This window comes from Aphidius gifuensis, linkage group LG4 (genome assembly GCF_014905175.1).
Source record: "Aphidius gifuensis isolate YNYX2018 linkage group LG4, ASM1490517v1, whole genome shotgun sequence".
In the NCBI taxonomy this organism is placed as follows: Eukaryota; Metazoa; Arthropoda; class Insecta; order Hymenoptera; family Braconidae; genus Aphidius; species Aphidius gifuensis.
The window spans coordinates 15676362-15690561 of NC_057791.1; the positions used below are offsets into that span (position 1 = coordinate 15676362).

General features: G+C 27.1%; 1 protein-coding gene across 8 annotated transcripts in view; it reads left to right on the forward strand.

The window, feature by feature from the left end:
* The first annotated feature begins 12396 nt into the window (after window positions 1-12396).
* Window positions 12397-14200, forward strand: part of LOC122855218 (dachshund homolog 2) — a 140207-nt gene continuing 138403 nt past the window's right edge. For 6 of the 8 annotated variants that reach the window (XM_044156415.1, XM_044156421.1, XM_044156416.1 and 3 more), the window contains exon 1: window positions 12444-14107. In XM_044156415.1, coding sequence (XP_044012350.1) covers window positions 13296-14107 — 812 coding nt within the window. In that variant the 5' untranslated portion in view covers window positions 12444-13295. Of the gene's footprint in view, window positions 14108-14200 lie in introns of all 8 variants that reach the window. The other 2 variants (XM_044156414.1, XM_044156420.1) reach the window with 2 other exon arrangements.

Below are 14200 nucleotides of genomic sequence, written 5' to 3' on the forward strand. Positions count from 1 at the left end.
TGTTATTGTTCTTTATTTTAATAACCGTACTGACATTGCATATATAAATTCTACTTTATTTATTGCTATTATGATTGCGATGATATCTAAATAATGTCATTATTATTATTGAATAGTTCTCTTTTTTTTTTTTTTCGCTAAAATTATTTTGCCTGCAAATGATTTAATTGGTAGATGTACAATTTCTTGTATTTTTTTAATCTCGAAATTAATTTTTGGTATATTTTCATTTTCCTCATCGTCATCGAATTTTATATTAGCTTCTACTGGTATCATTATTTCTTTATTATTTATTGATGGGTATTGTTCATTTATTTTTTTCACTAATCCTCCAATGATCGTATATATTTTGTTTAACTTGAATATTTAATATCTTATCATGTTAATAATTTTTTTTTAAATCTTTTTGTTGAAAAATCTTGTTGTTAAATATGATTTTTCCATGATATTCTGCTATACTTTCCTTTTTGTTTACTCATATTTTCCTAATATTTTCCTATAATTATCGTATTTTTCTTTATATTCAGTGTTTTTTCTATATTTTTATTTATTCGTTTATATATTCTTTATTTTTCTATATTTTTCTTCATTTTCCATATTCATCTTGTTTAGATTAATTAAGGGACTTAGAAAATGTTCGGGGGGTGGGGGGCATAATTGATATGTTCCCTTATTTATCGTTTTTTTTTTTATATTCAGTCACTTTTCTATATTTTCGTTTATATTTACCGATTTTTCTTTGATATTTTCCTATATTCTCCTTTATATTTACTGATATTTTCCCATATTTATCGTTTTTTTCTTTATATTCAGTCACTTTCCTATATTTTCTTTTATATTTACTGATATTTTCCCATATTTATCGTTTTTTTCTTTATATTCAGTCACTTTTCTATATTTTCGTTTATATTTACCGATTTTTCTTTGATATTTTCCTATATTCTCCTTCATATTTACTGATATTTTCCCATATTTATCGTTTTTTTCTTTATATTCAGTCACTTTTCTATATTTTTGTTTATATTTACCGATTTTTCTTTGATATTTTCCTATATTCTCCTTTATATTTACTGATATTTTCCCATATTTATCGTTTTTTTCTTTATATTCAGTCACTTTTCTATATTTTCGTTTATATTTACCGATTTTTCTTTGATATTTTCCTATATTCTTCTTTATATTTACTGATATTTTCCCATATTTATCGTTTTATTCTTTATATTCAGTCACTTTTCTTTATTTTTCTTTATATTTACTGATATTTTCCCATATTTATCGTTTTTTTCTTCATATTCAGTCACTTTTCTATATTTTCCTTTATATTTACCGATTTTTCTTTGATATTTTCCCATATTTATCTTTTTTTTCTTTATATTCAGTGAGTTTTCTATATTTTTCTTTATATTTTCCATATATATCGTATTGGTTAAGATTAAGGGACTTAGAAAATTTTTTGGGGGGTGTCTACCATGGTTGAGATTAAAGGACTTAGAAAATTTTTTAGGGGGGGTGTCTACCATGGTTGGGGGGGGTCCAGAAGAAAAGCGAAAACAATAGGAAATTAAAATTCCCTAAAAAGAAATTGTTTGTTTGTTTTTTTGAAAAATATAGTTTCCATTTTCCAGTATTCAAAAAAAAAAGCTGAATTAATAAGTATAAATGATTGTAAATGAAGAATTCTTTCTGTGAATAGAGATGCCGCGATAATAGATAATAAATAAATTACAGGACAACATAATAAAATTGTTATTAATGTAATCAACTTCATATTTTCTCTTTACCAAAAATATATATGTATTATATTGTCGGTGTAGACACTAAATGTATTTGGTTTTTTTTAAATCTAATTTAATGTATTCTTGAGAACGTTCGAAGTGAGACTGGCTAATAAAAATGTTTTTTGGTTATTTAAAGCTATAATATTCGAAGAACAATCTTTTTTTATTGAGAATTAATTTGAAATGCCTATTCAAGGTCAACAGCTAATCGGTTATCATAAAAATACATATATCAATAAATAATATTTTATTTATTGGCGAATAAAAAATAGAATAATTTAGGTCATTTGTCATGATAAAAAAATGTTTTTTTTTTTTACAATAAAACTTCAGTTCTCGCTTAAGTAATTATCATAATTATAAACATTTTTTATTAATCACTAATGATTTTATTTATTATTGTCTTACGTATTTTTTTTTAAAATCTCGGAAATGATCCTTTTTATCGATATTTAATTTACCGACAAGAAGTAGTGAATTTAACCACTAGATGGGGCAGCTATGCTTGTCCTTTTCTCCAAGGTCGCACAGCTTGTCGTTTGATTCGCGGTTGTTTGCTCGGTCGTCACATCGTTCGCTTTTCGGAGTCGTGTTTTATAAGTTTTATTATACTAAAATTAATTAATTATCGTTTAATTTACTTTTAATGTTGTCATAAACTGATTGTGCGATAATTTAGTGCCGGGATTTAAATGATTCGTGAAAAAAGTTAACAATGGCGTCGTTGCTAGAGCTGAGAAAAAAAAAAAAAAAAATCCAACGGTTTTTTGGGTGCTACAAAATGGATGAATACCAAGTAAATGTTATTATTTTATTGGAGTATTTTTTTTTTATTTTGTAGATATATAGGTAATTGACATAATTTTTATTTATCAATACAAAAAAAATGTATCATATAATGTTAGGTTAAGTTAGATCCAGTTGTTGTACAATATCAACAACCATAATTGCTCATTATTTTGTTCATTTTTTTTCGTGAAAATATGGAGCATACTAATTTTTTTTCTCATTGACATCAGTATAAAATATATACCAAGATAACTTTTTGTTAGTTTGTGGCTTTTGTCAGTATTTTCAAATCTTTTTGAGACTATTTTTAAGCAATTTCAGTTATCAGTTTTTCATTTATTTACAATAATATTTTGGACTGTAATTTATATGTACACTGGTATCATAACATCATAAATTCAATGAAAAATATTTATAATATAATGTTTATTTAATACTTTGATTGTTTACAGATGCCAAGATGTGTAGCTCTAAAATTTTGGAAATTATATCTTGATAAATGGCGTTGGCCTTGGTGCAGGGTGATGGATAAATAATTATGGTCAATATATTAATTGTTTTTAAAAGTGAATTTGTTTTATTTATTAAACAACTTGGTAAAACATCTGATTGACAACAATGACAGGTATAATGACAATACTCAAAGCTGTTGAAAACTATAATTGGCCTGAACATTAATAAAGTCATGACGACTTATATCTAAATTAGCATGTGCTAATGTAATTCATCAAACACAATTATTGAAACCAAGACTAATAAAATAATTATATTGTCATTGGAGCTGAAATTATTTTGGATCAAAGTAAGTCATTTTAAGTACTTTTTAAATGAAATTAAACTCCCAATTTTTTCATAAATTGTCCAATAACAATTTAATTTATTTATTCATGACTGTCATTATTTGATTTGTTTTTTTTTTTAATTGTTACAGCTACAGTAAATTTATCATTATGATGATGCAAAGACCTGGCCAGTAAATGTGAAGTGATTTCCAAAAGAAGAAAAATGTAAAAATAGTGTTACTGCTCTGTTGGAACAACTGGGCTTGCTCCTATATCAACATAACAACTGTCTTGGCACGATTTTAACAACAACAAAATCAAGAAAATGACAATGATGCTTCAAGTGTAACAAGGTACGTTGGTTACAGTTTCTGTTTACTAAATAGTTTAGAAAGATTGAATTAATTGGGGACCACTTGGTAAACTTGATATGACATTTGAAACAATTTAAAATATTGGTGAGTGTATTCAACTTCATCCAACTAATGATATACTTGAATGACAATTAAGTTAGTTCGTTAGTTGATATTAATAATTATTCACCATCAGTTGAAATTTGAAAAATAAAATTTCAAACTGTGGTAGCGATAAGTAGATCGTCAGTGTTTATATGGTAAGCTTTGTCGTATCAAGAATATACTACTATCGACAAAGATGGTAAAAAATATTCAGTGCTCATCAAAACAAGGTATATTATCACCAGCAGATTCAAGACTTTGTTTACCACTTGATAGATTCACAATTTTAAATGATTAAATAATTAAAAATATAATAAATTTATTTTGTAAATAATTTAATATTAGATAGATGAACAAATATGTACATATTAATTTAATTGTTTTAAAAACTAATAATTAATATTTATTTGATTACAGATTGTGTAAAAGTAGTGAAAAAAAGTGTGTGTTTGTGTGTGAATAGCTGACCTGCTGTTGATGAAATACATTGTGTGGACTACCTGAGAAATCCCTGAGGCACCTGCGTGGGATAATGTGATGAACATCCGCTAAAAAGGTAGGCCTCTATTTAATACAGAGTATTGATTAAACTTTAAAAACTTGCATATGTCCTTGTTGCTTTGAAGAATTGATAATAATATTCTTTGAAACTCTGTGATAGTCTCCAATATATTTTCCATACATATTTTGTAAAACTAAACGCGAGACAAGACAAGATTTAAGTAAAGCTCTCGTGTCCGGCCCTAATATTTTATCGACTATTCAGCTCACCCTGATTTTTCACTGGTAGAACAGTTGCTTTTATATATGTTTACTTGACAATAATTTAATGCCTATACTACCACTTAGATGACACGTATCGTTATCATTAATCGACCGATTATCATATACATATCATTATCTAGAAACTTCAAACAGTTTATTATTTTATCCAGCAAAACTCTGTAAATTATTCACAATGTTGATACATTTAAGAGAGGCTACATTCTCACATGATGCCACATATCAACTGTGAGAATTTTACTCGATCACAAACAACATAATTCATAAAAATTTTCATATAAAAAAAATATATTAATTTAAACATCTAGTATATATAAATTTTTTTATCCAAATCATTTACGAGTTATATATTTTTTATATTTGTATCTTGTACATTCCATTATCTTCTCTTTGAAATCCGATAAAAAAAAAAGAGAAAAAAAAATAATATTACAAAGGCAAAAAAAAAAAAAGAAGAAGAAAAACTTTTTCATTGCACTACTTCATCTGAATCCCTGCTATATAACTCGCCATATACCCATCGTAATCGTAAAGCACAGGACAAAGTAAGAAAAAGATGATCAATAACCGTCAATATGCACACCAAGGGTTTAATAAGATTGTAAGCCAGAGGCCGCCATGATCCCTGCAGTTTTATAACTCTGTGACACAGGACGTCACTTTACCTCACACCAATTTTCATTCTTTTATTATACCTATCATCTACTTTTTGTCTTTGACACTTTTTAACATAAAATATTTGAATCAATTATTCACAACTTGTCTCATCAAAATTTCAAAAAACAAAATATCACCACACTCTTTTCTCAATGTGGTTTATATTTTTTATTATTATTATTTTTTTTTTTTTCGTTTAGTTATATATATTTTTAAATATTATATTCATTCGAGGACAAAATTAAATCAAACAAATCCATGAACAAATGTTAGGCTTTTAGCTGAGCTCTTGACAAACTGTATAAACTCAATGTGCTCTATATTATTATCAATACAAGTGTGTCAGTTATCACATTATATCCACAATATACAAAAATTTTGACATTCATTTATGATGTATTTATTATGATAAATATAATTGCTGATTAGATATTATTGGCATATATATGCATAAAAGCTTTGGTCAACTATTTTTCTACATCAAGTGTTAACATCTGTTATATCTTTTTTTTTTTTATCTGATTTAATTTTACATTTTACGTAACAAAATAAATATATATTGTAAAACAATGATAAACAAGCTAAATAAAATTTTTATTTTCTTTCATTTATTTTTATTTTAAAATGAATGAAAAATAAAAAAGTATCTAATTCTGCAAGACACAGCGTGCATGAGCTTAATCGATAATCACTGGCAAGTGGTTTTTTTTTTTATTTTTTTTTTTAAAAAAAGGGTGGCACACACCGGTGGGTATACAACAGTGTGAAGGTATCATCAGCCTATGAGTTACAAAAGACCGATCAATCATCCCGAGGACAGTCCAAGTTTGAAATTGCCAGGGCCTATATATACATAGTTGCCAGATATAACTTCTCAGTTAAATCAATGTCCAATCCTTGCTATACTTTTGCAATTTATACTACATATCATAATAAAATATTCAATTTTTTTAACAACAATAATTATACAGTTACAAAAACAAAATTAGCCACTTTTTTTTTACTTTTTATTTGTCATTAAATTACTAGAATTATTTCAATAAGAAGCTTCTATTTTTTTTATTTTTCTTTTGAAATTTCAAATCAACAAATAACACTAGTTAAAATAAAAACATGTCTATTAAAAATAACAGCATAAAATATACCATTAAAAAAAAAAAAAAAAACATTATCCAAGGTAAATTTTAATATGATAATTATTTCTGAATAATGTTGACTCATACAATGAATATAATATATAAAAAATAAAATAAAATGCAATTTATAAAAATAAATTTTCTATCGAAGCCAAATATATATAACCAGTAGGATAAAGCTGTATAAAGGTAATTGCATTTTGATAAAGGGAGGAAAAGGGGGGTAAAAGAAAATCAGAATTTTTTTTTTTTGTCATCGTAATATGATGAGATGTTTCAATGCAAATACTCCCTTCTAATAACACGAAGGAAGGATTATGTGGACGTCAAAGCAGATGACTGAGCGACGGAATATATAAAATAAAAAAATAAAAAAAATAAGGTGAAGATTAACGACAAAGGGAGAAGCGGGGGGGACAAGCTTCTGATATTTCAAATAGTTTGAATTTACAATGAGTATTATTGGCGGGAAAACTGCTAACAAACGAATAGAAAAAAAAAATAAAAGGGTATATAAATATTGTATTTAGATTGTGTATATATATATGGATGAGTAAAAAAAAAATTGGAAAGGGAAATAGGAGGCTTCTGTATTTTGAGTTGGAGGACATCCATCACGCGGTGTCAACGTGATTGTCTTCGGTTGTGGCAAGAGAAGCAAAATTGACGTAAAAGTATTGGCCCGTGAAAGCTGTATATATATAATATTATTTTATATATATATTATATAATATATATGCGAGTATGTAAGTGTATTTGTATGCTTATATAAAACCTCAGCTCTAAAGCCGAGCGACGCCGCACAGCTTCAAGCCAATATTCGTTTAAAGCTAAAAGTTCGATGGAACGACCCTCCTCAATTTTGTATATATATATATTTTATAAATATTTAAATGTCTTTTTTTTTTTCTTTTCTTTTGAGTCATTAGATATTGATTTGATTTTACAGTAGTCAAATTAAATTTTTAAATAATATTTTCTTTTATTGCTCGCTTTGATCAATATTTTTTTTTTGTTTTTTATTTATATTCAAAATTCAAATGAACATTTTTATAATGTGCATTGAAATTTCATTATGTAAAATAAATTTACAGCAGCAGTCATCCATATGGTTCTCATTAAAGACAAATTTTTTCAACCCTTATTCAGATTTTTTTTTATCTTTCTTTTGATTTTTAATAAAAAAAAAAAAAAAAGTTTCGTTATCGAAAATTTGTTTGAAATATTAATATAAAAAATATAATTTACATCAATATATATTTCTTTGAATTTTTTAATATATTTTTTATGATTAATCAAAATTTTTATTAAATATTTTAATTTTTATAATAAAACATTTAAAAGTACTATAGTTAAATTTTACTCAATTTATAAAATATTTTTAAAAAAATGCTAATTAAAAGCTGAAATAATTTTGTAGTCTTAATATTTTCTTTAAATATTTTTCGTTTTATTATTTTTCTAAATTTAATATATGAAAACAAGCTAAAATAACAAAATAATGTATGAAATTATCGATAGTAATTTATCATTTTAATTTGGTATTTTTGATGATACGGTTATGCGGGCTTTTTCGTCGTCAATAGAACAACAATATATCAATAGATCTATATTCATATATATTGTCTTTGTCCATGAATAAATTAATTTAATTTCTCCGATAACAGGCTATTAGAAATATATATTTATATTCACACATAGGTTATATGCATTACAACAGATGAGATGGTAAATGTGCGGGGTGCGCCAGTAACGATTGGCTATTTATAATAACACAACGGGGAGCATGGATAATTAGTATCTGGTATAAGCTGATGCAAATATATATATATTCAAGTACCAATAGATAATAATACCTTTTTGCATCATATAGAGAGTATCATATCAAAAAAAAGAATAAATAAAATCATGTAAAAATAAGGGTTTATTTTTTTATTATTTCACGGACAATTTTTGTTGTAAATTTATGAAGAAATGAATATTCTTGATGGTGATTTGTTGAGTATATATGGAGACATGTTGTATTGGCACTCCTTGTTAATAATAATGTGTCATATTCACTATCGATTTGTGGTCAGGATAATTTAACGATGAATGTACAGAGAGATAACATCCACCCACTGAAAAAGCATTAATGTCAATATGACATCTAGAATCTATATCATAATAATATAATATATATACTGTAATATTTTTTACAAGTTTTATGTATAATTAGAAAGGTCAACCATCACCTTCTGACCTCTTATCGTCCATTTTTATTACTTGTCAAATCTATAAATTATATAAAATATAAATGGAAATTTTTGATCTATTTAGTCTTGAAAAACACTGTTGTTTTTTTGTCGTTTTAAAGAATCTAGAGAGTTGATAATTGCTGGAAATTATTTTTAAATAATCAAAAAGACTTTTATAAAGTTAATTAAAAAATTAGACAGTGAATTTAATGATGACATTGCATCAAAAGACGGTTAACGTATACAGAAATTTCAAATGATATTTTTTATCTTTTTAAAAATAGAAATTATTTAGATTTAATGTATTAAAAAAAAAATAATAAAGTATAAATATAGAGCACCTGATTATGGTATAATAATACATATCTTTGAAAATGATGAGTTGGGATAAAAGGTTATAAAATCTTTTTCTATTGTACAAGTCACAATGCTTGTCAATGCGTATATAGAGAATTACGTCAAAAAGTTGAAATCAAAAAAAAAAAAAATACAAAAATTGAATAAAAAATTTTACTATACAATTGTGAATTCAGTTATTTAATTTTTCAATTTTTTTTTCAAAGATATTTCTTATTGTGTTGTTATTATTATCATCATCAGGTTTTTTTATTATTATTTGAATTTTTTTGTGCATTTAAAAGTTTCAAATATCCATCAAAATTGCAATATACAAAAATAATAAAAATAAAAGTTGAATGTACGTGTGTTTATAAATAATTTTTGAAAACCTATACAGTTATTAGTATTCGTATTTTGGTTTGATTATTTATTACACGTGTTTGAAATATTATTTAGTATTTACTCACTTTGGTTATACAAATTTTGATTTTACGATATATTGAACAATAACGAGTATTACATGACAACACACGGTTATAAAAAACAACTTTATACTCTGGTTATTAATTGCAAAAAATTTATTAAATTGTTTTTTTTAAAACATGACAAACATATGCTTCCAAAAAACATAACTGAATTTCAATAGAAAAAAAATGAAGCTGTTAAAAATGAAGTTCAACATTTTAACAGTTTTAACTTTTAATATTTGCGAGCTAAATGTTAAATCAGTAAAAAAATAATAAACCTATTATGAAAAATTGACTGAAATATATATACATATTTTTTTTTCCAACAATATAAAGCTCATTTATTAAAAAGAAAATTACATCTATTTATATATACGGGGGATGGATGCACTGAAAGATTTAAAATAATAAGTATCACTTTAAATGAAAAAAAAAAAAAGTAGAGTCACGTGTTACAATATTAATATTTCTAATTGGTGGGCGTTTATATGAACACGATTTTCTTTATCCCAGTATACTCATCTTGTTTGAGACAGTCAAAGTGACATAGATGTTTATGATTGATTACCTTTAAGAACATCCTTTTCCCATGAACTGAATACATATATAAATTTGCCCTCTGAATTTTATGTATTTAGTCATTGACTCATAATTCTAATGATGTATACATATTTACAAATGAATACTGCCAATATATATAAACAAAAAAAAAAAAATTTAATAAATATATATAGAGGATGTTATTTATCTTCTTCAAGAATAAAAAATTAAATTATTTTAAAGAAAATGATGATTTTCTGAGAGTCAATTATAAACAATGTACTATATATATGCATCTTGCCAATTTAATGTTCGTGTTGGGTCGAGAAATCAGCTGTTATATTGTAAAACGTGTTGAACGAGAACATATGAGCATAAGGGCGAGAGAAGCAGAGGGGTCGGGGGTTCCTCACTAGCCCTTTCGATACTATATATATATCTAGGTCACCGGTAGAAGAAGATGAGAGGGGTTGACCGACCAAAAGATAGTCTCTATTGCAATACTAAAATCGCCCCTTGTTAGTTTGTTTTCCCTATGTGCAAATTCCCCTTTCGATATATAATTCTCTTTTTTTTTTTTCCCACTAAAAAATACAAATACAATTGACATGATAATTATATTCAATACTCAAGTTTAATAATCAAATATTTATATTTTTTATCATATATGAATTATTTGTAATTACTTTTTATTATTTATTTTTATATTTTCCAAGATGAAGCTTTGGCCTCTGAAAACTAAAAAAAATGAATTCTTCAATGTGCAATATAACTTAAAGAAGCTTATACACGATCTTCTCTAGTGTTAGAATTTATAGTTTATATTTTTAATATTTATTTATTAAATTAGGAATAATGTGGAAATAATTATTTAATTAATTATTTTATCTTTAATCAAAAGCTACGTATAGAGAGACCGTGTCAATGCTAATGTGTATCAGACAAGAGTCCCAATTAGACTGAGTAACTAAAATATATCGACGCAATATCAATTCTTTATTTCTTTGTCTTAATCACACTTTTAGCATTCATCATTTATTCCAAGAAAAATATTTCGGTTACACCATGCATCAACATCATCCGATCACACCATACTTACATACATATACACACAATCTCATTCTCATAAACAAAAATATATTTAATCTCTATTTCGTTTCATTATTACTTCTTGTTTAATCTACAGAAATAAAATCATATTTCCAATATCTAGCAATTCACTTTTTGCGAATTGCGACAGTCATCGATGTCAACTTTTGTAATGCATTCAACCTGTACCCAATTTCTATTATAGCCCAGAAAAACCATAACCTCGAGAAACTTTATTTAGCCCCTGAAACTGTTCCAATTTTGTGGCGAAATCATAGTTTTAACTATAGTTTTTCGAAAAAATAAAGATTTGGTTCTAATTTAGGTTAGGTTTGGTTTCATTTCGCTACATAAATGGAATAATTGAGTATCTGCCGCTTGCAATATGGTTGTTGAATATGATAATGGGATATATTTTGTATAAATATAAATTGAAACTATATAGAAGAATCGAGAAAAGGCGGGTCTCAATTCATAATGCGCACAATCGATTTCAAATGCGACATACACTTTAGTGGTGTACAGAGAGACATGTTGAAAGGCAGAGTGAGACAAATAATAAAAGGGTACATATATATGTATAAGAGACAGGTAAAGAGAGGACAGACGTGTGAATATGGCATGCTGAGTAAGTGAGAGTAAGAAGAGGGCAGAGAAAGATCGAGAAAATGATGAGGAGTATAATAGGGGAAAGAGGAGAGAGAGAGAGAGAGAGAGAGAGTGAAAAAGAGAAAGAGAAAAAGAGAGTTGAGCCTTGAAATGAGGGAAAAAAAAAAACAAGTAAAAAAATGAAATATAATAAAAGAAAAAAATGGAAAAAACGTTTGAGACGAAGAGTATAAAGTTGGGCTATATAGTTAAAAAAAAGAAAAAAAAAAAGAAACCTCCCCCTCCCGCCCTGCAGGGTCGCATTTGCAAAGATCTCAACGTCGGTTCGCTCGTTTCGAGTCGTCGTACTGTGTGTTTTCTCTGTTCGCGATTGTGTTACTTTTGTACGAAATCGAATAGTTGTTCTCTATGGTGGGGAATATATAAAAGGGTAAAAGGAGAGGAAATTAAATCCCACGTGTGTACAATGGGAAAAACTTTTTGCTTGATTTTATATATATATATATACATATAAATGATTATAAAAGTGGGGATAAATTGTAAATGTTAGTTCAAATGCTAGCCGTATAGTAAAATGAGTGGCAGGCGTGTCGTTTTCATAACCTTATAACCAATGAAAAACATTCGTATCTCATCGTATCAGCCAATAAACGTACAACTACAACAATATAAACACGCCCATCCCCTTCTTTTGATATGACCAGGGTTCTACCCACTGTGATGTTTTTATTTATTACATCTGTGACTGGGTAAGGGAAATACTCCCAACTATACTGAGTCAAACGTTTGCCACTTTGAGAACGAAACGACGCGCGCGTGTTACTCGCTCGTGTGGCAGTCGTGCTCGTGTATTGTCGTATTAAGTTTGCTCCGTTTATACACGAGCAACCGTAATAGTTTATTTCTTTAAATCATATTGTTATTATTATTATTATTATTCTTATTATTATTACATCTTATATAATAATGCTACAATATTAATTATTGTTAATGTATATTGGTTCGTGTATCAAGGTTTAAATTTGAAAAAAATAATTCAATCCTTTTTTCGATTTTGAAGAAAAACAAGTGTTGGTGTCAAAAGTTTTATTATTCATAGTTTATTATATAATTAATTAATTATTTATTTATTTTTTATTGAATGACAAAAAATGAAATATGGAAGTGTTAATTGATACAAGTGAATATTTAGTGTGGATCAGTTTTTGGGCTTTCAGCTAGATTTTTAAACATTGAAAAAAAAATTTTGAAAAGCCTCAAAAGACAATCATGATACAAACGGTAATTTGTTCATGTTTTTAAGTGAATGAATGAATTTAAATTTCGAGTAGTATTGAGTAATGTGACAGTGATAGTGAGACATTAATTGGAACAAAATACTTATCAGCTGCATAGTCGTGTCGGTGTTTGTGATGATATGATAAAATTGATGAAGAAAAATATATATATATATATTTTGAATATATTGTGATTTTATATGATCTCATTGAATAGAAATTGTACTTTAAAATAGTGTGTGATTGTTTATTAAAGACAAATAAAAATTAGAAAAAAAAAAGTAACAACATTTCGTCTTGTGAAGACAAGAGTTTAGATATTTTATCTGAAAAATTAGTTAAATTGTTGGACAAATGGATCACGGAGCAATGGATAGTTCGTCGGATCACAGTAGTCGTGCAAGTCCAGTAACTGGTAGTCCGAAGCATCCCCATAGTCCGTCGGGTCAACATCACAGTGCATCACAACAACAGCAACAGCAACAACAACAGCAACAACAACATCTTGGTAGTCATCAACAGGCTTTATCACATCAATCACATCGTGATCAATTACGTGAACATCAACAACAATTATTACATCGTGGTGTACCAACACCAGGTTCACCAACACGTGGTTCACCACCACAAGTATTAAGTCCACCACCATTATCAGCTGGTGGTGGTGGTGGTGGTCCAGGTAGTATACATGGTATGGTACCAAGAATGACAGGTATACCACCACCTGAATTACGTTTACTTGGACAACTTGGTGGTATGTTAAGTGGACATCATGGTGGACCACTTGATTTAATGGCAGCAGCACATCATGGTGTATTACCACCACGTTCATATAATAGTCCACCACCAATAAGTTCAAGTGATCCAACAGCAAATGAATGTAAACTTGTTGATTATCGTGGACAAAAAGTTGCTGCATTTATTATTACTGGAAATACAATGTTATGTTTACCACAAGCATTTGAATTATTTTTAAAACATCTTGTTGGTGGATTACATACTGTTTATACTAAATTAAAGAGACTTGATATTGTACCACTTGTATGTAATGTTGAACAAGTTAGAATTCTCAGAGGTCTTGGGGCTATTCAACCGGGTGTTAATCGATGCAAGTTACTTAGCTGCAAGGACTTTGATGTTCTCTACAGGGACTGCACAACGGCCAGGTAAATTTTATATTATATAGACCAAAATGACTTGAAGTTTTTATTCAATTCTTATAATGATTCTTATAGATTATTTGAAAAATCCCCAATAGT